Source organism: Schistocerca americana, chromosome 5, assembly GCF_021461395.2.
Source record: "Schistocerca americana isolate TAMUIC-IGC-003095 chromosome 5, iqSchAmer2.1, whole genome shotgun sequence".
Classification (NCBI taxonomy): Eukaryota; Metazoa; Arthropoda; class Insecta; order Orthoptera; family Acrididae; genus Schistocerca; species Schistocerca americana.
In genome coordinates, this window is record NC_060123.1 from 354,991,556 (window position 1) to 355,018,049 (window position 26,494).

Here is a 26,494-nt window from a genome sequence, read left to right on the forward strand (position 1 = left end):
TATAGATCCTGTACAGTGTGAGATTTTTTGAGTGTTAGTGTACACGTTGAACCACGTACCGTTGCAAGAAAGCTTGCTTCACTTACAGGTATAGACCTAGATAAAGCTTAGAGGAAAAGTAAACGCGCAATAAAATAAGGACAGCTATGACGCAGGGGCTGGCACGAGCTCGGTGGTGGTGCGGGCGCGCCATTGGCCGGGCGCTATGAGGCCTCCCACGATACAGCGCCGGGCGGCGGGGCTTTCCCCTTGCCTCCCGGCAGCCACTGGCAGTCACATGCAGGCCGCCACCGCCGAGCCACACGACCGGAGACGCGTCAGCGCGGCGCTGGGCTGCACCTCACAGATGGCGGTAAGTGAACCAGCAGCCCCGCTGCCCAGGCGCGCGGGCGTTGAGCCGACATTACGAGCAGCTAGCTGCCCGCCCGCCTGCCTGCACCGGCCTTAGAACCGCGTCTTCGCTGATGCTGCAGCCGCTGCTGACGCTGCGAAGCGGTGGCCTCTGCGAGCTGCGCCTGATGGAACGTTGCTTACAGCTGCGAGTGCTTGTGACCATCACCTGTGTATTACTTAGGAATCTATTATGAAACAAGAAGTGCCGCGTAACAGCGGCCGATTGCGGTGGCACAAACGACTCGCTTCGTCTATGTTCAAATCGAGAATTACTAGATGGAAGTCAGTCTCATTCAACGGATGTGGCCCTTCGGTTTACATGTTTTATTTTTGAAAGCTAATTTCACTCATTATTATCCACCAAAAAAGCACAATCGCAGTGAATGGTACATGCATATTTGCAGCAACATTCGTCGATCTAGAAGCCATTTCTCCTCTTCTCGATGTACAATCCATTTGTCCTCCTGTTACAAATCTCACTATTCGTATTTTACGGAAGTGTACCAAACCATCCAATATTCTCTGAGAAACACCAAGACCGATGGAGCGAAGAATACTCACAGTGAACAGGTTATATACTTAGTATCTGATATCACGATATTGTTCTTGTATGTGCTCAATATTTACTTCAAAACTTATTAGTAGTTACTATTTGGCCCCACGTAACCTGAAGAGACAGACTGTACATCTACATCTTCATCTATACTCTGCAAACCACCATGAAGTGCTTGAAAGAGGATGGTACGTCTCAGCCGCAAGAGATAAGTTGTACACCTACACCTAAATCTATATCTAAACTCTGCAAACCACCTTGAAGTGCAGAGCAGAGGGTACGTCATATTGCACCAGTTATTATGGTCTCTTCTCGATCCATTCAGTTAAGGAGAGCGGCAAGAATAATTGTTTGAATGCCTCACGACTCCTATGTCAACAATGCGCAGGGAATTGTAGTATATTCCTAGTCATCATTTAAATCCGGTTCTAGAGATTTAATAATGGACTTTCTCAGGATAGTTTACGTCTGCCTTCAAGAGTCTGCAAGTTCAGACTCTTCAGTATCTGTTTGACTTTCCCACGGATCAAATAAATCTGTGACCATTCGTGCTGCCCTTCCCTGTATACTTTCAACATCCCCTGTTATTTCTATTTGGTTCGGGTCCCACACACTTGAGCAGTGTTCTAGGACCGGTAGCACTAGTGATTTGTAGACAAAATCTCTAAGACGTCTTTTTAAGGAACCAGTGGATGAGAAAAAAAACTTTTGGTGCAATAAATCAAGCAACTGCGATTGAAGTCTGAGTTTATTCTATAAATGGTTCAAAACAATGGGCGTGTTATCTGCAGGCATATCCTCTACTTTAGGAATCCATTACGTATAATTTAAAGAACTAAATGCTTTTGTAAAGGACAGACACTCTTGAAGTAAACACAATCCACATGAGTTACTGTATTTTCTGTGATCACATTGTATGGTTTAACATTATTACTGCAAGTGGAGCACTACAGACAATTTTTTCTAAGTGATAAATACTCCAGATGCATGTAAAGAAATTATAAAAGGCTGATGATATCCACATATGTGCAGTGTTGTCATGGTGTACGTAATATTCTTCACAAGCAACACAGTGAAATCTGCTCACAAGAACACATTTTCTGTCGCATACAATGCGGACTTACCGCACTCTGAAACCTCTTGTGTGTCACGTTCACCTCGTTACATTATTTTCGGAAGAAGAAGCACTCGGGACATATGGTCGTTGGTGTTCTGTGATGGATGTTTGTAGCCATTGGCGTAGCTGAGTACCAGAAGGAAACCTCCATAGCAAGCAATGCAGCGCGACTCGTAGGTAACAAGATACCGTGTTATGTGAGGTGATACCGTATCATTTGTAATCGTGTTCACAAAATAAACATAGCTATTTTACAAATAAATCGTCGATGCACTGTATTTCGTGTGTTATGACTGTATTCCTAAAATATATCTAAATTTGAAAAGCTGACTTCCGCCTTCGTTTTGGTACTCCTACACGATTTTCGTTTCCTTAGCCCTGTTTTTTGAGATCCAAATCTGAATTTAGAATCAGCTTATTTATAGTATATGGATGATTATTCGACGCCAGTGACGAAATTACATTCACATTAATTACGCTTTCACGCGAAAAGAAATGCGTCAGCAGAGTTGCATTCATTTGATGAGTCCGTTTTGTAAGTGATATAAGTCTGATCCATTTTTATACGTGCAAACATAGGAAATAATAAATTGTAAACATTTGTCTTCGCAGTAACAATCTCTGTAATCGTCATCATCGTCTTACACATTTGGCTTCCCCGTCTTTCCTAAGTTCTCTTTACCTTTCCATTGATCGACCTCTGTTTTATTTTCCTTTAGGCTTGTCGTTCAGGATTTTGTGGAGCAGTCTTACAAGCTGATTCTATTCATTTAATATTTTAATCTATCTCTCTGCTCACTTATTTCTTCGTTAATGGCCTCTGTATTCATTACTAAAATTTTCGGTCTTAGTTACATCTCATCTTGTGCAGATCTTCACTCTCCACAACAAGCCCATATCTACTGCCGGTGTTTTCTTGACATTTTCTTTTTTATTGACCCAACTCTAGCTTCCATACGACAGCGACAATACCATCACAGTTTCACAAAATTTAATTTTTATTCCTTTTCTGGGGTTTCTAGATAGATGCACAGTTTATTTTTCCATATATTGATTGACATATTTGCAGCTTTTCAACTATGTCACTGTCATAATCAAAAATAACTCTTCCCGCAGCACAGATATTTAAAGAGTGATAGAGATTCTATCGTAGTTGATTTCTATCTTCATCGGTATTGGATATTAGTCTGGGGAGGCCCACTGTTACACCGACAGTAAACATGATTCAATGCAACACTCAACCTAACTGATCTAATGTATACAGAATTCTAATTGAGCACAGGCAGATTGCCATGCTGTGTACATTAGAGTAGTCTAGTGTGTACACATAGCATGGCAAGTTTCCTGCATTTATCGCTCGTCGTCCTTCTGCCAGGCGATCTATTATGTGTTTATGTAATCGTCATGTCCCAGACTTTACCTTTACGTTACGCAAGACAGCTAGAGCTTTTCAATCATGACACTGGCACAATTCTGTGAGGTTTTGTTACGACGACTGTTGGCGGTGTAGCCTGACGATTTTCTTTCTAATGAAACTGGTCGTGACATAATAAACGTGTATCGGTACAGCTGTGGTGGTTTCTTATTAATATTAAATTAACATAACTTTTCTTGAACGACCAGCTAAGATTTCTCACTATCTTCTGTGCTATTCATACTGAAAGTAACCAGTGCGGTAAAGCATTGTAGGTTTTCATCACAGATTTCTTCTTCCCTTTATCACTCCCTCTTTCGTTTTCTCTTACATCATTTTCTTTTTCCTTTTCTCCTCCACTATTTAATGCACCTCTCATTTTTCACTATAAGTGCATAATACAATAATTGCTGCACTTCATTTATTTTTGCTTCTCTGTGTTTCGATAATTAAACTCGTCTGTCTGGAATTTTACTGGATTCTTTCGCAGCAAAAATTCTTGTAAACATCAGCTACCATCGGTCATTTGTTATATTTCAATATTGTCTTCGAACAGAGGGCGAGACATATTTGATCCACTTTTAGACCGAGAGCTCAGTAACAACAGCAACACGTTTGGAATCAAATAAGTATTCTTTTTTCTAAATTTTTTAGCCAGATTATTATTGTCTTTTACTTTGGTGGGGAATTAAGCATCCAGCAAGTAAAGTATGGTATTGTAGTAACAGTAACTGAATGATCACTGTACAGGCGGGTTGCCTCTGGTACACTCAGAAATACAATGGAGACTCTGTTTCAAATGTAAGCGTCTCAAAGAATGAGAGAAATAGTCAGCGAGGATCGTAAACCAGCATCAGTTGAGATATTAAAAACAGTTCTGTAGTCTTAGTTCAAGACCATCTCTTGCAAGTGTATTGACTCACTATAATGATTCGCTTTGTGTACTGATATGATTAGTGGTTCTCTCATCTCAGCTAGGTACTATTTATTATCTCTTTTCACGTAAATTTACTTCACTCTGCACGACTCTATAATTCTGTCTTTCCTCTTCATCTTTCTTTTTAATTGCTATATCAAATATGTGGTTACGTGTTGATCTTTCACTATACTTTCTGCACTCATATGAAGCGAGCAAAATGAAAACTATCATTTTATTATAGTTGCAGTACTATACATCTAAAAGCATTCAATAGGTAATGTATTTTCTACTGCGTAACGACGTAGTCGGTATTCGTATTGTAAAAGACTGTTGTGAGCTTATATCACCCTCAATACAAATTCTGAAACGGTTCATCCTTCCACTCTGCATCACCCTGCTCCCACGCTTTTAAATGATATATCTTTATTCTTAAACTCAATGAATCCCTATTGTCAAGTGGAACGTGTGGCAAATGAAAGCTAAATGTACATCGTGGAGATATGGGGATAACTCTCATACAGGCACCCCTTTCGGAAACAGGACACCGGTTGCTGATCTTGGTAAATGGTTTCGCGAACTGCAGTATTCGGGGAGAGAATGTATGATATTCACTGAGAGCAGCACTGCCGCAAACACTTTTGCCTTCATTGGTTTCAGACTAATTTACACAAACTGCTTTGTATCTTAGCCTTCAACATTGTAGTCCTCTAGATAATTAATTCGTCATTTAATGATCCTAATGTTGATACGTTGAAACTGACCCCGATTTTGAGCCTGAGATAAATCTTCGTAAATGCCGAACATATACACTGAAATACATTGTAAGTTTAATGTTGCCTTATGTTATACAAACAGTCAGCGGCATTGTTCGTAAAGTGCTCTGATTTATGATAGAATAATTTATTGGCCATTGATGATTGAGGAATATATTAACAAGCAAATCTAATGGATCATACATTGACAAAAATTAACAAATAAATAGAAGAATGTCAGAATAAAAGAAGTAAGGCTGTGAAGAAACATGAAGAAGTTAAAAACTAAATTTACTTTCTAAAAACAATCTAGAAACATGTGTCGCAGAAATGTGAAAGTAATAAATTGGATGGCGTTCTGAAGAAACGAACCATCTCATACATCCCAATAAATAGGTTTAACATCAGATTAAAAGAAAAAGAAATCACAATTAAACAAAATCAAATGGTAATTAAAAAAATTGTATTGGGAGACACAAGTTTTGCCGAAATACGGATTTATAAGCTCATTTAATTATTAATATACTTCTTACTATCATGATTTTATTGTTGCCAGCAGAATGATCAGATCCAGGGAAAATTAGTTAAGACACCTACAAACATATTTTGATAGTCTTATTTCGTGCATGCTTTTTTCAGATTTAGTTTTTGTTCAATTAGATAGTGTCACGTTGGTGACTCATCACGCTTGGTAAAAACTTGAATTAATTTTGCGAAAGTACCTCCATTTATAACAGCATTTTGTTTAAGTGAAACATTCTGTATTCCAAAGTATTTTGGATATTATATGAAACGACGCATCAATACCATCCGAGTCAGCCTATAGAAACACTCCTCATCGCTTCTTACATGTGACACCTAGTGTCGGCGGATAGCGTCGATTTGTTTCCGGTTGCAGACAAAATGATTTTTGAATCGAAATTTTATGTGCCCACTGACTAGAGCGCTCCAGAATTAGTCTAGTGCGATATTTATATCAGCAATATTTGTTAATAGACATTTAAAACACGAGGAATAACCAGAATTCCAGCAGCAACTGAGCAGCGCCGCTACATGGTGGCAGTTGTCAGCGAGGACCAGGAAGGTGGAGTCGACTATCGCTGGTGGAATTTTCGCTATCCTTGGTGTTTTACTGTCCCTGTAAATACATATATCGATCAAATAAATATCCCACTAGACTAATTCGGTGTAGTTCTATCGAATGGGCACGTAAAATTCTGCTTTAGGCGTCATTTTGTTCATATCAGGAAACTAACCTAGCTCCCTGTCGACACTGTGCGTCGCAGTCATATTAAAGACGGATTGAGCAGTAATTTCTCTGTGGTGACTACAGCTACGTACTGCAAAAAAGGAAATTGCTAATGTCTGCTAAGAGAAAATTCGCCTGATGAACAACAAAAGCCCATCTAAATTAGAGGCTATTATACATTGTACATCACGCATTTAATCCTGAGTCCTTCATTGATAGTTACATAGTCTTCTACACAGAAAATGAAAGTGCAGGAACAATGTAATTCTTCTTCTCCTATTATAAGGGCAGCTATTAAATTATCTGATGGTACCAAATGATGGTCCTAGGTAAATTAAGGTCTTTAGTTCCAAGTTTCAGTACGTGAAATTAAGTTATGTGCGTCTTCATAAAGTACTTGACCATAAAACCACAATAAGTTCAAACAGTGAACTCGCACACAGAAACAGGTTTCAGGAGTATAAACAGACTACGATCTGAGGATGTGAACTTGTAACTGTGTAGCGTGTATTTAATTATGGCTGCTAAACCAACGTGCACAGAACACTCCTTTACACCTACAAATATTTCAAAATTAAGAAGCAACTTTGTTCAGGTGGCTTCCGTCATTGTGAATACTTGAAGTACTCACTGTTGCTATTTTACTTTCTCTTTAATTTCTTCGTAAATAAAGTAATTTTCTCGTTATTTTCTATTTCTCGCGGGAAAACTCTGAGGGCAGTTTTAGAATGATATTATGAACTGCTCAGAAACATAGAAGTCTACTTCTGCTCCGGAAATACAATGTATATCTGTATTTCCCTACTCTCCAAAATCATCATTTTCCTTTTTGTATTTCCATAAATACCATTTTCGGTAAGGTTGTGTATCAGTAAAACAATTTACCTCTTAATAAAAAGTTTAACATTTGCTGAAAAGTGCACTGTCTCTTTTGTGGACAGTTGTTCAATTCCATCCAAAGACTTATATGACAGAGGTTCTTAAAAATTTCATCACTAACTTTCCTGTAAGCTGGACGTGTTTTCTTGTTCATAATAGATTCCTATCCTCTGTTGTCTACCATGAAGACAAGACTGAAACAACAAAGTAATTTCATATGTAATGGATGACTGTTGAGCAGGAAGAAGACTTTATATAAGAGTAACAGCAGGTCGATTTACCTTGTTTTACTTCATTAAGGGTTTTAAGTTGTTAAATTTCTCCATACATCCAGTCCAAGCATTATAAGTTTTCCACTCTGTCACTTACCAGTTCTTTCACCTCTGACAATGTTTCTTGATGTTAAAAATGGTTCCAAATCCACATGACAATCTAGCTCATCCTATGATTGGCAGAGGTCGTTGGAAGGCAACGGAATACCGTTTCCAATACGACCATGCCTAGAAAGTACTGTGAAGTTTAAAATAATCTTCGGATTGATAACTTATAAGGAGAATGTACAATTAGTTATTTACTATCTGTTGAGAATGCACTAAACGAAATGTTAGCTTAGAGTGTTTGTTCTTCGAAATTTATTTAATAATTTGTTGCAGAACAGTGTCAGAATAACTAGAATTTTGATTTTTTGATTTACTGGTAGTAAACTATACTACATTTACGCTCACTGGATACAAAAACATTGCAACTTAATTTCTGGGTACGTGGACATTATTTGGCTAAAATTCTTCCTCAATTAAATTTTGCACTTTACCATCATAATGTTAATGAAACATGTCAGCCATCTACTGGGGATCTAGAACAACGTTTTTTCGATTTTATGATCTTCGTGATTGAAATCCCCTTATATACGATGGGAAAGGAAAACCTTCAAATCTGCCACAATGCCAGCCGCTGTGGCCGAGCGGTTCTAGGCGCTTCAGTCCGGAACTGCGCTCCTGTTACGGTCACAGGTTCGAATTCTGCCTCGGGCATGGGTGTGTGTGATTTCCATAAGGTTTAAGTAGTTCTAAGTCTAGGGGACTGATGACCTCCGATGTTAAGTCCCATAGTGCTTGGAGCCATTTTAATCATCTGCCACAATAATCAAACACTAGCGTTATTTAAAACTGCACAGAGCAGACAGCGATTAATAATATAAAACGGTAAAATGATGGTGTAATAAAATTCTTCCTCAAACAAACTTAACTGAATAGGATGATATCATTAATCTCGTAAAGTTACTTCAAATAGAAAACCGTCAATTAGTCACCTTGGCTACATAGCCAGAGACTTGTTTGCGCCAGACTGAAATTTCTCTGAGAAACAAAAGCTTACCTCTTAGACGTGGTATTTAATTGCTGCCGCGCGGGATTAACCGAGTGGTCTAATGGGGGCTGCAGTCATGGACTGTGCGGCTGGTCTCGACTGAGGTTCGAGTCCTCCTTCGGGCATGGGTGTGTGTGTTTGTCCTTAGGGTAATTTAGGCTAAGTAGTGTGTAAGCTTAGGGACTGATGACCTTAGCAGTTAAGTCCCATAAGATTTCACACACATTTGAACATTTTTAAACTTAGTTGCTGGCATTTACAAGTAAGGCTCTCTTCCATGGTACTTGGATTTCAGAACGACCTAAAACACAATTTGAATAGGATACATTAGTTCGAAAACTTCCTTAAAATAACTGAAAGATTAAATAATAAATCCAAGAAAATATTACAAGGCGATAAAAACAATCGCTTAATGAAATGGATTTACCACAGAGCGTACGAGCAGTTTTACAGCACTAAATACTCAATTTTATTAAACACTAGGGTAACAACAAACGTCCTGACGGCTCACAGGAAAATAAACTAATTTGAATGCCACAACTTTTAAAGCATCAACAGCTTGTGGCGTAAACAAGTAACAGTAACGCAAAACTTCAAGTAGTACCTGTAACGGCAAGCAGCCATCGTTACACGTGGGCAACAAGTGAAAACCATTAAATGGACCAAACTCAAACTGACCAGATGCGGTCAACAATACTTACAACGCGTGAAAAATGTTTTGAGGTCGATAAAGTGAGAGTCACAGAGGCGGGCATATAGCGCGGGCGATATCAATCACCGCTACATCAAGAAGTCGTTATTCCATAATTTGAGTTCAATGCAAAACGCCGGCATCCAGAAGTGCGAAGAATGGGCGTAACTGAAGACAGTTCACCTGAAGCACACTGAAGGGCGTGGTGAAAACTTCGATGCAGCCACTAACGGTACACTTGTAAACAGTCTCCGCACAAACAGAGCCATTGGCCCACACAACCGACGGGCCGACCACTGTCTGTGTTGCCCTCCGCCACGTACGCAGACTCTTTCCAATTTCACACAAACTAGCCTGTTTTATTGACTCTGCGCCAGCGATAATACACAGGAAGCTCAGGGTAATTCGTGCCACCTAGCGAGGTGGCAGCAAATGAAGGGCGAAGAAAAGACGAAATGAAGCCTTCACTGCTCAATGATAACAGTAGCGAATTAAAGAAGCCTAACTTTGAGGTAGAACTGCAGTTCCACCCATCCGTGTGCTTTCTGTCGCTAGGCTCATGACTGTGGTCCGCCACGAATTCCTTTCCTGTGTCAACCTCTTCAACACTTACTTGCACGTAACATTCAAATCTCTCTCTTCGCCTACCGCTATTGCACTCCACAGCTCCTCAAGTGCCATGCAGGTTGTCATTTGATGCTAACACATATTCGTATCAGTAGTTCCCTTTGATTGTCATTAATCTCACTCCTCATTACTTTTATTTCTCTTCGGGTTGCTCTCGACCAATAGTGTGTTCTCATTAGACTGTCCATTCAACATAGTCTGCAGTTCTACCTCAGTTCCACTGTGGAGAGCATTGCGAATACGTTATCTAGGTCGATATATTCTCTGAATGTGTCTTAAGTCTTTCTTCCATTACCAAGCGCAACGTCAGAACAGCTTCCCTTGTGTATTTACCTTTCCTAAAACCAAACTGATCGTCATCTAACAGAACTTCAATTTCATTTTCCTTTCTTCTGTATATTATTCCGTCATATTCAGGAACAATATTACGTGAACGATCATTCATTTACATTACATCGCTACTGCACGTCCTTGTAGAATCAGTCACAGGAGTGCTTGCTTCCCACTGCCTAATGTTGCGGAGTAGTTACCCTTTCAGTGCACTTAAAAAAAACTTGTACGCTACTTCGTGTTGTGTATCAAGATGTGATCGTTACGTGGCGACCAACTTTTGGCAGAAGGCGAACGACAACCTGCTGCTGGTGCGCTGGGACCAGCACGAGGCGCAGCTGCTGGAGCGGCTCTGCGGGTACTTCACGGAGAACGCGTTCGTCGACGTGACGCTGTGGTGTCCGGACCGCCGCTTCAAGGCCCACCGCGTCCTGCTCTCCGCATGCAGCGATTACCTGGAGGTGAGTTCAGCGACCGCCTCGACGACAGGAATTAAATGAAACGTCACCTGGTAACACAGCTTTCAGCCGAAAGCCTTCAGATTATTCTTCAGGTGTTCAGAATTTGCTTTGAAAATACATTATTGATTATTCAACGTGTGTTTAATGGTAGCTCTTTACTCTTCCAGAGATTATAAATTTTAGCATTGAGTGTACAACTGGAGAAATATGGGTGTCTCCCATATGTTGTACTAAATGAAGGGAAAACTGTAGCAAAATTCAGGGAAAGACATCTGATCAGAAGGCACATGCTGTGTCAAAAGTGGTATCTAAGAGCAAGCGTGACTGAGGTTGAGTCGACGATGTGCAAACGTAAAACGTATGATTTAGTATGTTGGATGCAGCAGACCGAAATACTACAACAATGTATGAAAACAGGAAGGACGCCTTTTAAACCAGTAAGAAAAGTCGAGAAAATATATTTTAAAAAACAGTATCCACTCAGCCAGGTCTTAGAACCCTCCCACGCAACAGTATGGGAAATCTCGATGGGGTAAACGTCTGCTTCCAAAATTGTCTATGCAAATGAAAGAACAGAAAACGACGGAAATACATGGCAATAACGTGTGTCTCATCTCGTGAAATGAAATTATTAGAAAATTGGTAATTTTTACTTGCCATGAATCCAGTTTTCTCACCACTTCCGTTTTCAGTTTGTATCTATGTGCAAGAATCTTAGATTTCGTACTAATGGTTCACCTGAATATTTGGCTACATTTTATAACATACTGTTCCGTTTGAACAGAAAATTGAGGTGTAAAACTGAATGTCTATTAGAGAAATAGTAAATAAGAATATTAGTGACGTAAACCCGTTATGTTACAGAGTCATTGCACCTAATAGATTAGGTCGAAATTTATAAAGTTATTATGGCATCCAAAGTCCTACATCTGACCTGTTGCTTCAAAACTCGTACAAGCAAATATACCAAATATCACGAAGGAATCAGTCTACTTGTAATAAATGTAACAAAGGAACCAACAAAGAAAATCACGGTATTTGTCAGTACATGCAAGGATCTGTTGGTAAGGAACGATGCAGCTTGACGCAAAAGTGCCTTAGTGTTGAGCGACAAAATTGTCAATACATTGAAAACCATGTGTATGAAAGAGGAGGCATGTTTATCTCTCATTCAATGTTTTTCTCAAGCTCTTACACATAAATTCCATCACGAGAATCGTATAAATCAATGTTCTCCAAAAAGAACCATCACCCCTTTCCCATTAGAAGGAAACAATGAAGGGTTCTTACGGGGGGAGGCTACCAAACAGCGAGGTCATCGCTCCCTTCGGATTAGGGAAGGACGAGGAAGGAAATCGGCCATGCTTTTTCAAAGTGATGCAGGGAAATAACGGAAAACCTAAATCAGGATGACCGGACACGTGTTTGAACCAATAATGCAATATGGAAAGCATTTCGTAACACTCCTATTGTCTGAATGAACGAAATAGTCCATTGTGGAACCCATCTGCGAAGCACCGAATAATTTTTCCACTTTGAGACCATGCCAACATTCGCTTTTGCCATCTATACCATAGTGAAAAATGCTCTTACTTTGAAACAAAAAAGCGAGTATGTCCTGGGCAGAGTTAGGGATGTAAAAGAAGGGAACTAGTTGTTCGACTTACCTCTATGCTTGAAAGACATCAAAATCAAAATATCTTGACATGTACCCATGTCACATAATAAATGCATCGTGTCAAGTAAAGTGATTCGTGATGTCATGTCTTATAACATGGTACATGCCATAATGACATCCGAAACACCATTTGTCAGGTCGTGCAATATGAGCCAACATGTCATTAAAGTTTAGCATGAATGCATCTCCACTGTGGGATCTTCCTATTATAGATACGCCCCCATTCACGGGTACTTCCTATTGAAGATGCATCCCACTCACTAGAGGCACACATAGCCGGCCGAAGTGGCCGTGCGGTTAAAGGCGCTGCAGTCTGGAACCGCAAGACCGCTACGGTCGCAGGTTCGAATCCTGCCTCAGGCATGGATGTTTGTGATGTCCTTAGGTTAGTTAGGTTTAACTAGTTCTAAGTTCTAGGGGACTAATGACCTCAGCAGTTGAGTCCCATAGTGCTCAGAGCCATTTGAACCATTTTGAACTAGAGGCACATAATTGGTGTCTATATGTTCTTACACCCGTCACCACACAAGTAAAAATGGTTCAAATGGCTCTGAGCTCTAAGGGACTTAACATCTGAGGTCATCAGTCCCCTACAACTTAGAACTGCTTAAACCTAACTAACCTAACGACATCACCCACATCCATGCCCGAGGCAGGATTCGAACCTGCGACTGTAGCGGTCGCGCGGTTCCAGACTGAAGCGACTAGAACCGCTAGGCCACACCGGCCGGCTATCACACTGGTCGGCTTGTCCCGGCGGAGGTTCGAGTCCTCCCTCGGGCATGGGTGTATGTGTTTGTCCTTAGGATCATTTAGGTTAAGTAGTGTGTAAGCTTTGGAACTGATGACCTTAGCAGTTAAGTCCCATAAGTTTTCACACACACACACACCACACAGGTAACGCGAGGATGGTGTAAGAGAACTCTCGGCGCTGGTGAAGTAAGGTTAACTCGTAAAAATGTTTTGATTTAAATACCTTTGAAGCTGGCAGATAAGTCGAAAAGCTAGCTCTATTCTTTTACATCAATAACTCTGCCGAGGACTTATGGGCATTTTCCATTCTGGTGTTCAACTTTTACTCTACTGTAGTTTTGATATTAGACAACAATAGCTTGGCAACCGATGTAGATTTCTGTAGACTCGGGTGACGACTGATCTGGTACAGATTTTTTTTACTGCATTTCGAGCCATAATACTTATATCACGGCAACGGATAAAGTTTTCACAAAACAACAGGACGGCCACTATTTCATGAATTTGTCTTACAAAATGTGAACCGATTCTTAGAAGTCTGAAACACAGAAGCGGCGCGCGTAAAATACTAACATAAAACGTGTTTTTGCACGTAAAATCCGAATGAAGTTAGGTTTTTGAAAGTGATTTTAATCTTTTAGGTAATAATTTTTTTTCCGCTCATTCAATTCACATATGAACGAATCTTACGTGCTACATTTTGCTCGGCTTTAAATCATTGTATCTCGGTAACGGATGAAGATTACTGGATAAATAGAATCGTTTTGACTCTAAGCATTTTTCTTCCTTCGCGTGAAGTTTGAACCGATTCGAAAAATTTTAAAGTATAGAAGTGGCGCGCTTTAAAAAAAACTCCCAGAAAAACGGATTTCTGCTCGCAAAATCCAAAAGAAGTAAGATTTTTTTCAACTGTTAAAACATACTGTGGTTCCGATATACCGGTGGACCTAATTTGAACCATCGGTCTTGCTCCAGTCAGAGCCATTTAAGAGTGACTGTTTTTGCACATAAATTCCGAAGAAGAATGACTATTTTTGCACGTACAACCCGAACGGTGCACATACATATGGCACCATTAGCTGAGAATTAACTTCATCCCAAACTAAAATCTTTTCCAGTAGAAATTACTCGCACAATTTGCCTGGTTGCCTGCTCTGGTTCGTCTTTGAACTTTGCTAAATACAAATAACTACAGTGAGACAAATATTCAAATGATTATACAAACGGCCGCTGGCCCGAGCTAAACCCAAAAACTTGTACCACAGGTTCGAAGCTCAAATATTAACTGAGCACCAAGGCCCCCCTCCCCCCCTGCATCCCTTCCTTAACCGCTATTCTGCGAGCGGTCGTTTCTGTCATATTTCTTACAGAGATTCTGAGGTATAACGGTAAAACAAAACTGATTTGTTACGAGTGCTGATAGTGCTGTAAAAGATGCAATATCTGTCACTCTTTTACAACAAACTATTTTTATTTTCATTCTTTTTTATTCGAAAACAATGTTCTCTGGTCACTGACAATGACTTTCATCCAGGCATGAGCTCATTATCCAAATCTCTCTGGCAGGTAAAGCAATCTCGAGCGACGCTTCCGAAACTCAGAATTGGTGGAATTAACTCCATGGTGCAACTCTTACTGGTAATATTTAAGAAAACTAACCCGCAGGACTCACGTACGTGATAAATCAGACTGCCGATTACTCCTCTCCACAGCAGGCGGCAGCCAGTGTTTTGCTGAAGCGGGGTGCGACACTATATAGCTACAACTGGGCCCGCTGCCTCACCTCTCGCCTAGGACTCAATTGCTGACCAGCTGCTGCACGGAAAGCCGCAGCTTCTTCAGCAATGATTGCGAAGGCGATGCGTATCATTAAGCACACGAAATACGAGGGAAAGGAGATTTAAAGGCTGTACAGAAAAAATGATTGCTTTGTTTTGACCGAGGCTTTCGTGTCATACATATATATGAAATATAGATTGGCACCTGTCAAAAGACGCTTTACTTACGCGACAGTATTTTTACAGAATGCGTCAAGTCGTTGTCTGGATAATGAGGAAAATGTTCCACAGGTAGTGTAGTGCGTAAAAACCTGTTTCACGTTCAAAAATTACGTAATGCAGTGCCTTTGATGTCCTACACAGCTGCCTGCCACTGTCGATTCCATTACAGTTTGTTATATAATATGTTCCGTGTTTATGATCTTGAGAGCATAAATGCAGAGAATATCTGTTGTATCATGTTTTCCGTGTTTCTGATCTTGAGTGAGGAAACACGGAGTGGATGGAAAAAATGCTCATGTGTTTCGATTTCCGACGTTCTTCTCAAACTATTCAACTAATCTATTCAAAGACAGTAGTGGACAAGATCCTTGATTAATTGTTTATGTATTAAATGATGTAATTAACAAGATATCGAAAATGGATGCAACGCTATGATAATGAACTACTGGGTATATGAGCCAAGCAGTCTCGTAGACCAGAGTGTGTCGTATTTTTCCCGTTACTTGACGGTTCACGTGGGTGTCATTTCTCGTAGGAGAAAGACCGTAAAGAACGGGTAAGATGGGTGTCTGAGTTCGTACCTGCAAAGCCTTAAAGCGAGACTCAAGTCCTGTCTCAGCCAGGTTAAACAACAAGGTTATGACGTCGGCCGACACTCGGTCCCTGGCTGGCATCCAGGATCCTGCGCTGGTAACGGCACGATACTGACAACAACAGCAGTATTTCATAAGGATAGTACTCCCACCACTGAATACAGATGCCTCACAATATCATGCCGAGAATTACTCTCGGTGTTGTAGCCAGAACTCAAGAGGAAGTAATGGTCTCGTGTTATTTTGATATAAGTAGGTGGGTCAGAAACCCGTGTCTTCTGCGAGAACATTAAACAACGTTACATTATTTCAGTTCTGCAAGAGTATCTGGGTAAATGGCCACGGCCTTGCTGTTGGAAGCATCCCAGCATTCGCCAAAACAAAAAACCTTTATCCGGGTAATAAAAAGAGGATGTTTACACTGCTGCTCGAGAAAGTTTCGAATTTCCTATACGTAAAAAATTTCTGGCTGCGATTATTTCTGACATGAAGAGTAACCTTGAGAACCTGAATAAGAAACTATTCACTCATAGCTAATGCAGCAGTTTATTAGAAGACATAAATTGTTATAAATATAGTTCCAGTTTAAATTTCTTCACAAATCCACGCATTACTAAACTTCTTCACGCTATAACTGCGTAATTTATTAGCATTTCTTGTATATTAACGCTACTAAACATTGCTGGAGCAGTACATCTGACGGAAATTTTATACCATCTAATAGATAGAAGGCAATAACGAAACATTTCGATTACTAAGCTGTACATCACGTCTGGCTATGATAATTCATTATGTAAATAAATGTGTCAACGTGATACTTGAAATAAAAGTTGGCCTGCATATGTTTCTAACGTTTCTTCTTCGACGTGGTTTGTGTGCGAGTCTAAAGATTGTTATTACTTGAGGTCCGTGACCGACATTTTATCGACCATCCACACCCCAGAAATGTACCTTGAGCGACATCTCAGGCGAACGAGTGGGGCCAGCTGCTGTTATTCTGAAAAAAGGAATGTGCAGTTACGTCAAAAACTGTCGGTATCCTGGCCTCTAAATCTTCTCATTCTCAATGACCGCTTTTTAGACTGCCTCGTCGTATCCAGCTGCACTCGAAAGCACCAGTTTTTCTATACGTTGTTCAATAATGGATTACTAGAATCACGGTAGCGTGAAACACATTATGTGCCCATCACTAAAGGATGTGATGAAGCGAGACTGGTCCAAAAACACTACTATTTGCTATTCAACGCGACAGCTACGGCATTCTCGTGTCAGTTGAACCCTGTGGCTCCCGGACAGTGGAAGTAATCGGAGTGGTATACGACGCAGCAATGCAGTCGGCGACAGGCAGCTTCGAACCGCGCACGTAGACGGCTTCTCAACCGCTGTAGTGAGTCAGCCTCTGGGGTTACGTTGTGGGCCGGACTGTATGGTTCATAGCGGCTTCATACTGCGTTATCCTCCACCCTATGATCGCTGAGGATGTAATTGTTCCTTTTACCAGCTATACGCACACATGACTGACGTTGCCCCTACAGTGTTTAGACAAAAATATGGAAACACCACGATAAAGGTTTGCTTGAATATAAATTCAGATGCTAGCCGGGCCTGCAGATTACGCTGTTGTATCTGCCCACAAATGGCACCTGTTCAATATCCTCAATACGTTGCAAGTGCGGTCGTGGCCAGAACAGTGTTCTGTGTAGATGCGAGCTGTGTGAATTAGAACGTGGGCAAATTGTTGGTGCTTGTATGGTGGGTGGTTCCGTGGCCAAGGTAGCCTAAGTATTTGGTGTTTCAAACACTGGATCAGTATTTATGCATTCCGAGACGACTGGAAGTTACTCGAAACGCCAACGGGTATCCTACACCCTTTTAAGCATAGTAATATGTTGTGTTTACGCTGTTTCCCTAATTTTTCCACCCCTTATAGCAACAGAAATGTCACTAAGTGACAAATCTATTTCTTGAAGACCGTACATTCTACCAATGCGAAGTCACCTGAAAACAATATTATAACCTTTGACGACAAAGATGAGTGATGGCGTTTTCTTACTCATTTCCATTTAATTTTATTTCTCTTCGGTAACTGAGTTTGACGTTACCTTCTCGTTCAGCCAAGAGGCGGCGCAGTCAATCCTTAATGTTAGCCCTACCTCAACAGTCTTAAGCACTTACCTTACTTTTCAGTTCTGCGCATTCTACAGATCATTATTTCTGGGTGGTGCATTTTTCTCTTTTCTGGGCATCTGTAAGTGAACGTATTCCAACGTGCTGGATATCTGACATAATTTCGGGTGAGTCGCTGCCCTCCATAACAATGATCAAGGAATTTATTATCTACTGAATTAAGCAAAGATCTCAATTAACACGGTTTGTTGTATATAAGTGGTATAGAAATGGTTTAACGATAATTGCCAACAATATGTTAATACCTTGCACATGCGAGACGGGATCTGAATAACACGTTTACAGTCGCATAAGTCACACTGCGAATCCAGAAAGTTGGTGTGTAAAGATGGAAAGTACTGAAGAAGGGTATGCGTTTGCACCTGTGGCCCGAGTTGAAAGCATACTATACATTTAACTGCTGGCAAGTCCTCAGAATTAAGACTGACATTAGTGAACCTTGATAAAAATGACTCATTTTCCCTACAGTTAACCTCGCTGTGGCGGCTGTGTCTCGCCATACACATAATTTGCAAGTATGGAATAAAGTGGGTGCAGAATTAGTCATCAGATCTGTAACGACATCTTGAGACTGCAGCTAAGTTCAACTTGATCTGATGAGAGCTGAAATGAAATCTGTCAGAGAAGGCGCCTGTCCATCAAGACGCCTAAATCATAAGTCTGCTTGCAAAGTCTGACATAGGGGTGACTTTCTCCAGTGCGCTTTCGATACGGAAGACACGATTTTCTGTGTTTTTCTGGAATCATGTAATTTTTATTAGCTGAATGATAAATGTAGCGAGTGCGGACTACTAATAAATTGTCCTAAAAGATTCTACTCTCCCTCCCTTACTCTTATTTCAGAGGGCTAACTAGTTACAAAATTAAAAGAAAGATATGTCCTATTCTCTCCCCCTGTTTGTCATCCCTAATGTGCTGGCCAATAAGGGTGGTCCTCTGTGAGCACAGTCGTGGTTTTACTGTCACTTCTAATCGGTGTACGTTAATCAGTCATAGTTGTTTTTGCATTTCGTTAAACATTCAGGTTTTTTCGGGGGCCTGAACGCAGTGTCGATGTTCCACAGTCTTCGAGCTACTCTGTCCCTAATCCACTCTCTCCAGTATTATCTTAAAGGCATGTGAATTTCGGCGAATTCTGACTGCGAACCGTACTTTCCGCGGACCACACACAGCGCGCTAAAAATAACCTTTTTTTTTAGCTCGCAACCTGGAGATACAATGTGCATATGTGCATTGTGACTTTTTGTGTGTCCAACGCCAAGACAGATTTCCTCAGAGCACTGTCCAGTCCGACCGCCCGTGAGGACCTTCGTACGCGTGTGAGTGGCCCAGCAGACCTTCTGCATATTCTGCTGGGGCAGTTTCTCCCGTCTGTTTATGACCCATGGCGCGTCTTCTCACCTACAGCCTTGTGCGGGATGCTTTCATAGAGGCCACTTACTTATGTCTGTGTGTAACTCAGAATAGGAGTTTGTAATCTACATAGTTAAGTACTGGTAATCACTGGTGATCACTTATTCGGACTTGATTTTTTTTTTTTATTTCAGGTTTTACACCAGTAACAGGAGAGTTTGAGAAACGGTCGCGTAACAAGGTCGTTCACACAGGTATTCTCTAATGGCTCCACGACCGAGCAGTGGGTTTTCATCGACAAGGAACTGGTCGAACGTTCCCACGGATATTTAAGAGACTTACTGACTACGTCAAAGATAGTGTCATGTATCTATTTCACTTTGAATGAAGTGCAGCATTCAATAAAAGCTATTTATCCCGCCTTGATAATGAGTAATTTACTTTTTATGTACCCTTGTACACCACTGGCCCATTTCTTACACATATTTTTATTAATAATGATAAACAATTGTTGCCACTACGTATGCATATTGAAGTACATCGACGGAAAAAACAGCAAGAGCAAGAAGGAATTGAGAGACTTAAACGGAAATTGGTAGGAGTGTTTCTACATCAGGAAGATGACGTCTATTCACTTTTCGTGCTAGTATCACCACTATGAGGATGAAAATCAGGTGTGCTTTAAGTACATGCTGTAGCGATCGTGAGCGTTAGTTGCCTTCAAGACTGGACTTTGTGAGATGTTAGGCAAGAATGCGTATATGATTGCTGGCAGCGGCTGCCACGAGAATGTACGGTTGGAAAAATATCAGACTCCTGACTGCCACGTGGCACTACCGAGAAGGACGACCATAGTGTTAGGTGTATGGCTGTGGCTCAGCGTGCATCATTCCACTGATCCAAACTACCACCATTCGCGACTTCAGCGGTGTCAAGCTAGAGCTAATTGGAGGGCAGTGTGGTAGTCTGTTCTGTTTACTTATGAAATCTGGTTCCGCCTCGGTGCCAGTGATTTCCGTGTGTTATTAGACCAGTTGAGGGCTTGCAACGAACCTGTCTGCATGTTAGACACACTAGAACTACACCTGGATTATAGTCTGGGGTGGGATTTCGTATGACAGCAAGAGCGCTCTAGGCACCTGTACAAAACAATGCATCCACATTACACAGGTTACTGGAGTACCAACATGTCACATTTTCAATGACTTACCTCGTTCTTACTTTAATCTATGATCTTGCAATGTTAATCACTTAAACATTTTACCTAGAGAAATGTATTCCCAAAATTTTATTACTCAACGTTAATTATTTTTCGGTGTTGAGATTTTTGTCCGTCACTGTACATGAGAGAAGGAAATTAAGAAAAGCCCTACACCATTCTCAAATACGTGACTCGGAGGCGACATAGGTTGTACACAAAACTACCTTGCTGCACATCTGACCTTTCATTGCGTAGAAATTCCTGTTCAGTGGAATACCCTGGCACTTCAAGCAACTTGTCTTCATCAGTATGACGATTTACACGGCTAGGAGCTGTCAGACGGCAAGATGATTCACACCGAAACAAATTGTTTTGATGTCTCCCACACGCTGAATGACGTAGGTGACAGCTGACGGTGGCCGGTGGTCGGTTGCAGCCACAGAGCATAGAAGGATATAGAGCGGCCTTCGGCCGGCGCGGGATGTGCCAGGTAACCCCGCCACCCTGGGCACCTACCGCGCTGGGGCCCTGCGCTGCCGTTCCCGCCTGGGTACCGTTAATTCCTTCCTTTATGCGAACAGTGATGAAGAGTAGGCTGAAGTTCAAGACATTAGTCAGGAAGAATCAATACGCAAAGAAGTGGGATACGGAAGTACTAAGGAATGACTAGATACATTTGAAGTTCTCTAACGCTATAGATACAGCAATAAGGAATAGCGCAGTAGGCAGTACAGTTGAAGAGGAATGGACATCTCTAAAAAGGGCCATCACAGAAGTTGGGAAGGAAAACATAGGTACAAAGAAGGTAGCTGCGAAGAAACCATGGGTAACAGAAGAAATACTTCAGCTGATTGATGAAAGGAGGAAGTACAAACATGTTCCGGGAAAATCAGGAATACAGAAATACAAGGCGCTGAGGAATGAAATAAATAGGAACTGCAGGGAAGCTAAGACGAAATGGCTGCAGGAAAAATGTGAAGACATCGAAAAAGATATGATTGTCGGAAGGACAGACTCAGCATACAGGAAAGTCAAAACAACCTTTGGTGACATTAAAAGCAACGGTGGTAACATTAAGAGTGCAACGGGAAATCCACTGTTAAATGCAGAGGAGAGAGTAGATAGGTGGAAAGAATACATTGAAAGCCTCTATGAGGGTGAAGATTTGTCTGATGTGATAGAAGAAGGAACAGGAGTCGATTTAGAAGAGATAGGGGATCCAGTATTAGAATCGGAATTTAAAAGAGCTTTGGGGGACTTACGGTCAAATAAGGCAGAAGGGATAGATAACATTCCATCAGAATTTCTAAAATCATTGGGGGAAGTGGCAACAAAACGACTATTCACGTTGGTGTGTAGAATATACGAGTCTGGCGATATACCATCTGACTTTCGGAAAAGCATCATCCACACAATTCCAAAGACGGCAAGAGCTGACAAGTGCGAGATTTATCTCACAATCAGCTTAACAGCTCATGCATCGAAGCTGCTTACAAGAATAACATACAGAAGAATGGAAAAGAAAATTGAGAATGCGATAGGTGACGATCAATTTGGGTTTAGGAAAAGTAAAGGGACGAGAGAGGTAATTCTGACGTTACGGCTAATAATGGAAGCAAGGCTAAAGAAAAATCAAGACATTTTCATAGGATTTGTCGACCTGGAAAAAGCGTTCGACAATATAAAATGGTGCAAGCTGTTCGAGATTCTGAAAAAAGCAGGGGTAAGCTATAGGGAGAGATGGGTCATATACAATATGTACAGCAACCAAGAGGGAATAATAAGAGTGGACGATCAAGAACGAAGTGCTCGTATTAAGAAGGGTGTAAGATAAGGCTGTAGCCTTTCGCCCCTACTCTTCAATCTGTATATCGAGGAAGCAATGATGGAAACAAAAGAAAGGTTCAGGAGTGGAATTAAAATACAAGGTGAAAGGATATCAATGATACGATTCGCTGATGACATTGCTATCCTGAGTGAAAGTGAAGAAGAATTAAATGATCTGCTGAACGGAACGAACAGTCTAATGAGTACACAGCATGGTTTGAGGGTAAATCGGAGAAAGACGAAGGTAATGAGAAGTAGTAGAAATGAGAACAGCGAGAAACTTAACATCAGGATTGATGGTCACGAAGTCAATGAAGTTAAGGAATTCTGCTACCTAGGCAATAAAATAACCCATGACGGACGGAGCAAGGAGGACATCAAAAGCAGACTCGCTATGGCAAAAAAGGCATTTCTGGCCAAGAGAAGTCTACTAATATCAAATACCGGCCTTAATTTGAGGAAGAAATTTCTGAGGATGTACGTCTGGAGTACAGCATTGTATGGTAGTGAAACATGGACTGTGGGAAAACCGGAACAGAAGAGAATCGAAGCACTTTATATGTGGTACTATAGACGAATGTTGAAATTTAGGTGGACTGATAAGGTAAGGAATGAGGAGGTTCTACGCAGAATCGGAGGGGAAAGGAATATGTGGAAAACACTGATAAGGAGAAGGGACAGGATGATAGAACATCTGCTAAGGCATGAGGGAATGACTTCCATGGTACTAGAGGGAGCTGTAGAGGGCAAAAACTGTAGAGGAAGACAGAGATTGGAATACGTCAAGCAAATAATAGAGGATGTAGGTTGCAAGTGCTACTCTGAGATGAAGAGGTTAGCACAGGAAAGGAATTCGTGGCGGGCCGCATCAAACCAGTCAGTAGACCGATGGAAAAAAAAAAAAAAAAATGCGAACAGGTATGCAGTCTAGAGCTTTTCGTTGTTCAGTCCAGTGTTGGTTCGGTGTAGAGTCGGAGACGAGTTGTTATTGTGTGAGATTTTTCTGTTGTACGCGAAAATTTTCCTGCTTTTGAATGGGTATGTGTGTGGCGTACGGTTGTAATAACCGTAGAAAAAAAATATGGAGAGGAGAAGAATTTCTTTCCACCGCTTTCCTAACGATCCAGAACTGAAGGTGAAATGGAATCGAGCGATCAGAAGAGACAACTGGAAAACTTCAACTCACAGCCGTATCTGCAGCTGTCATTTCAGCGAGGAAGACTTCGAGAATTCTTCTCCTTTTCAAAGATATTTTAAAAAAGATGCAGTTCCATCGATATTTAGTTCACATCCACAACATCTATAGCCATCAACATCAGCTTCAAAGGTAAGAAGAGTTCTCAAACGTGTTACTTCGCCTATTCCATCTTCAGTGCCCGAAAAAGTACCAAAAACTGATTTAACGATAACTAAAGAAAAACTAGAAAAGACCCAACAGAAACTAAATAAATCTAGAAAAAAACTGCGGAATATGTAACTGAAACAAAAGAGACTGCAATTAAAGTGACTAGTTTAACAGATATCGTTAAAGAACTAAAAAGAAAAAATCTTATTCAGTCAGAGCACGGCGATTTGTTGTGCAACATTTCTCCAACATCATTGTGTCTTGTGCAGAGAGAGTCAGAAAAGCGTGTGAATCCAAATATGAAGAAACAATACGATAACTACATACGGAATTTCGCCACGACGTTGCATTTCCTCTCTCCTAAGGCTTACAACTTTGTACGACACACTTTTCAGGCTTGTCTACCGCAACCACGAACAATTGATAAGTGGTTTTCTTCCATCAATGGTGAACCAGGTTTCAGCTCAGAAGTCTTCCGGGTACTGAAAGAAAAATGCAAATTTCATCATGGACTCGTGTGCAGTCTGATATTCGATTCAATGGCCATTCGACAGCATATTGATTGGTTTGGAAAAAAGTTGTATGGATACATGGACCTCGGGTGTGGAAATACGGACGTCGGAGCCCCAATTGCCAATGAAGTGTTCGTCATCCATCTCGTGTGCATCAATTCTTTGTGGAAAATTCCTCTGGGTTACTTCTTCATTAAAGGGATCACTAGCGAACAAATTTATTGTCTGATTTCTCAGTGTTTGCAACTTCTGTCAGACATAAACATAAAAGTCGTCTCAATCCCCTGTGATGGTACTTCATCCAATTATGCGTGTTTCGGAAAATTTGGTTGTAATTTCAAAGACTCAAAGCAGCTGGTAACGCATTTCGAAAGAGGACCTCATCATGTCAATGTGTTTTTCGATCCATCACACAATTCTCTCCATGACTTGCAAGAATTAGTGGACTCAGATGGGAGAGGTATATGCTGGAAAGTCTTCGATAAACTGTTACATTTGCAACAAATGGAAGGTATGAGTGTGGCTAATAAAATAAAAAATCAGCATGTCTGGTTCAAAAATCAAAAAATGAAAGTGAAGCTAGCAGCTCAGTTGCTTAGTAGGAGTGTGGCGGATGCACTGAAATATTGTAAAATGAAAGGCATTCCAGGATTCGAAGACTGTGATGGAACTACCAAATTCGTAAATATTTTTAATGATTTATTTGATGTACCAAATTCCAGAACTATTAGAGAAAATATTTAAAACAAGCAATAAATGAAAATAATGAAGTTGATGTTTGTCTAACTTTAGAGAGAGCAGAAACTTACATTCTGCAACTAAAAGAAAATAACGGCAGATTAGTAAGTACTCAACGGTCCCCGTAAAACTGGTTTTATGGCTTTTCTGATATGCATCAACAGCATGCGCAGAATGTATGTCGGACTTATAAAAGAGGAGAAGTTGCTGAAATATATACCCATGTATAAAATAAGTCAAGACCATTTGGAGAGATTGTTCTGCTATATCAGAAGGAGAGGAGGAAACCGCAACATCCCAAGTGCTTACGAGTTTTGACACTTGTTAAGGAAAATTATTGTGCATAAGCAGTTGCATGAAAGTGATTTTAGCAGTGGAAATGTAATACCACTTGATAAAATTGACCTTTTTGGACTTGGAATTGGAACTAAATCAAGCAGTGAAGATAAAATAAATGTGTCTACGTCTAAATCAAGCTTGTTGGACGCAGAAGTTTTAAGGGGAAGTGATGAAGAAGATGAACCCTTCTTACCAATGGAGCCAGTTTTTTCCACGTTAAGTATGGATGTTGTGGAATACATTGGAGGATACGTTGTGCGGAGCCTAGGACGGAAAATAAAATGTGAAGAATGTTTGGTGGCAATCAGTGGACATAACGAAAATATGCCTTTGAACTTAGCTGTCAATTTGGTTTCAATTAAAAACCGTGGAGGGTTGGTGCAGCCTTCGTCTGATGTGAATCGCGTATGTAGGATTTGTGAAAACGTTTTTAAGACAAGCACATTGAAAGGGAGACCAAAGAGCAATCTTACCTTTTATTGCAGCAGTTTGCTCAACCAGTGCTCAAATCTCAATTTATTTGTCGACTCGCCACACTTGGTGGGGAAGACGATCACAGAAACTGGATAATTGACAGCATTGGGAAAATTTATTTTAGTGTTAGAATCAAGAAATATATTTGTGTTAAAAGCCAGAACATTGAGGAACAAAAAATTAGACAAAACCTTTAAAAAATTGTTCATGTCAAAGGCCAATAATGAAAATTTGTTAGAAATAATTAAGCTTACTCCTTTATTTATTTACTCATTTTAATTTATGCTAATTTTCAAATTAATAAGACATTAATGCTGAATTATGCTACGATTAAAAAACAGATTTTCCGTTATGATTTCTAGGAAGACTATGGTGCAGAGAGACAATGAAAAAGAATTGTGCACAACCTATTTGCTTTTTCCGTTATTTCTTTTGTGAATATATTAGACATAACAATAATCTACAGGTAATTTTGGATGCTTATTGCCGTGCGAAAGTAATAAAATTAACAAGCAATTATAGTATGTGTTAAAAAAAGTAAGTTTTTCAGTGAAAGTAATGCCATGCAATTTGATTTTTTTTTAAGTTTTTTTATGCCGCCGCCTATATTATTTAGTTTATTTGTTCATCTCCATGAATACGTTAATAACTAACAACTAGAGATCAGAAAATCAGGTGAGATAAGGTAGTAAGCAAAAAATTAGGAAGGAAACAGGAGCGCGGGCTGTGCCCAGCCGGCCAGGT

The 26,494-nt window shown here is 40.5% G+C and overlaps 1 protein-coding gene across 1 annotated transcript in view; it reads left to right on the top strand.

Moving 5' to 3' along the window:
* The first annotated feature begins 205 nt into the window (after window positions 1–205).
* The window catches only part of LOC124616376 (B-cell lymphoma 6 protein homolog), an 83,900-nt gene continuing 57,611 nt past the window's right edge, over window positions 206–26,494 (top strand). The window contains exons 1-2 of the mRNA XM_047144687.1: window positions 206–352; window positions 10,577–10,750. Coding sequence (XP_047000643.1) covers window positions 206–352; window positions 10,577–10,750 — 321 coding nt within the window. The remainder of the gene's footprint in view (window positions 353–10,576; window positions 10,751–26,494) is intronic.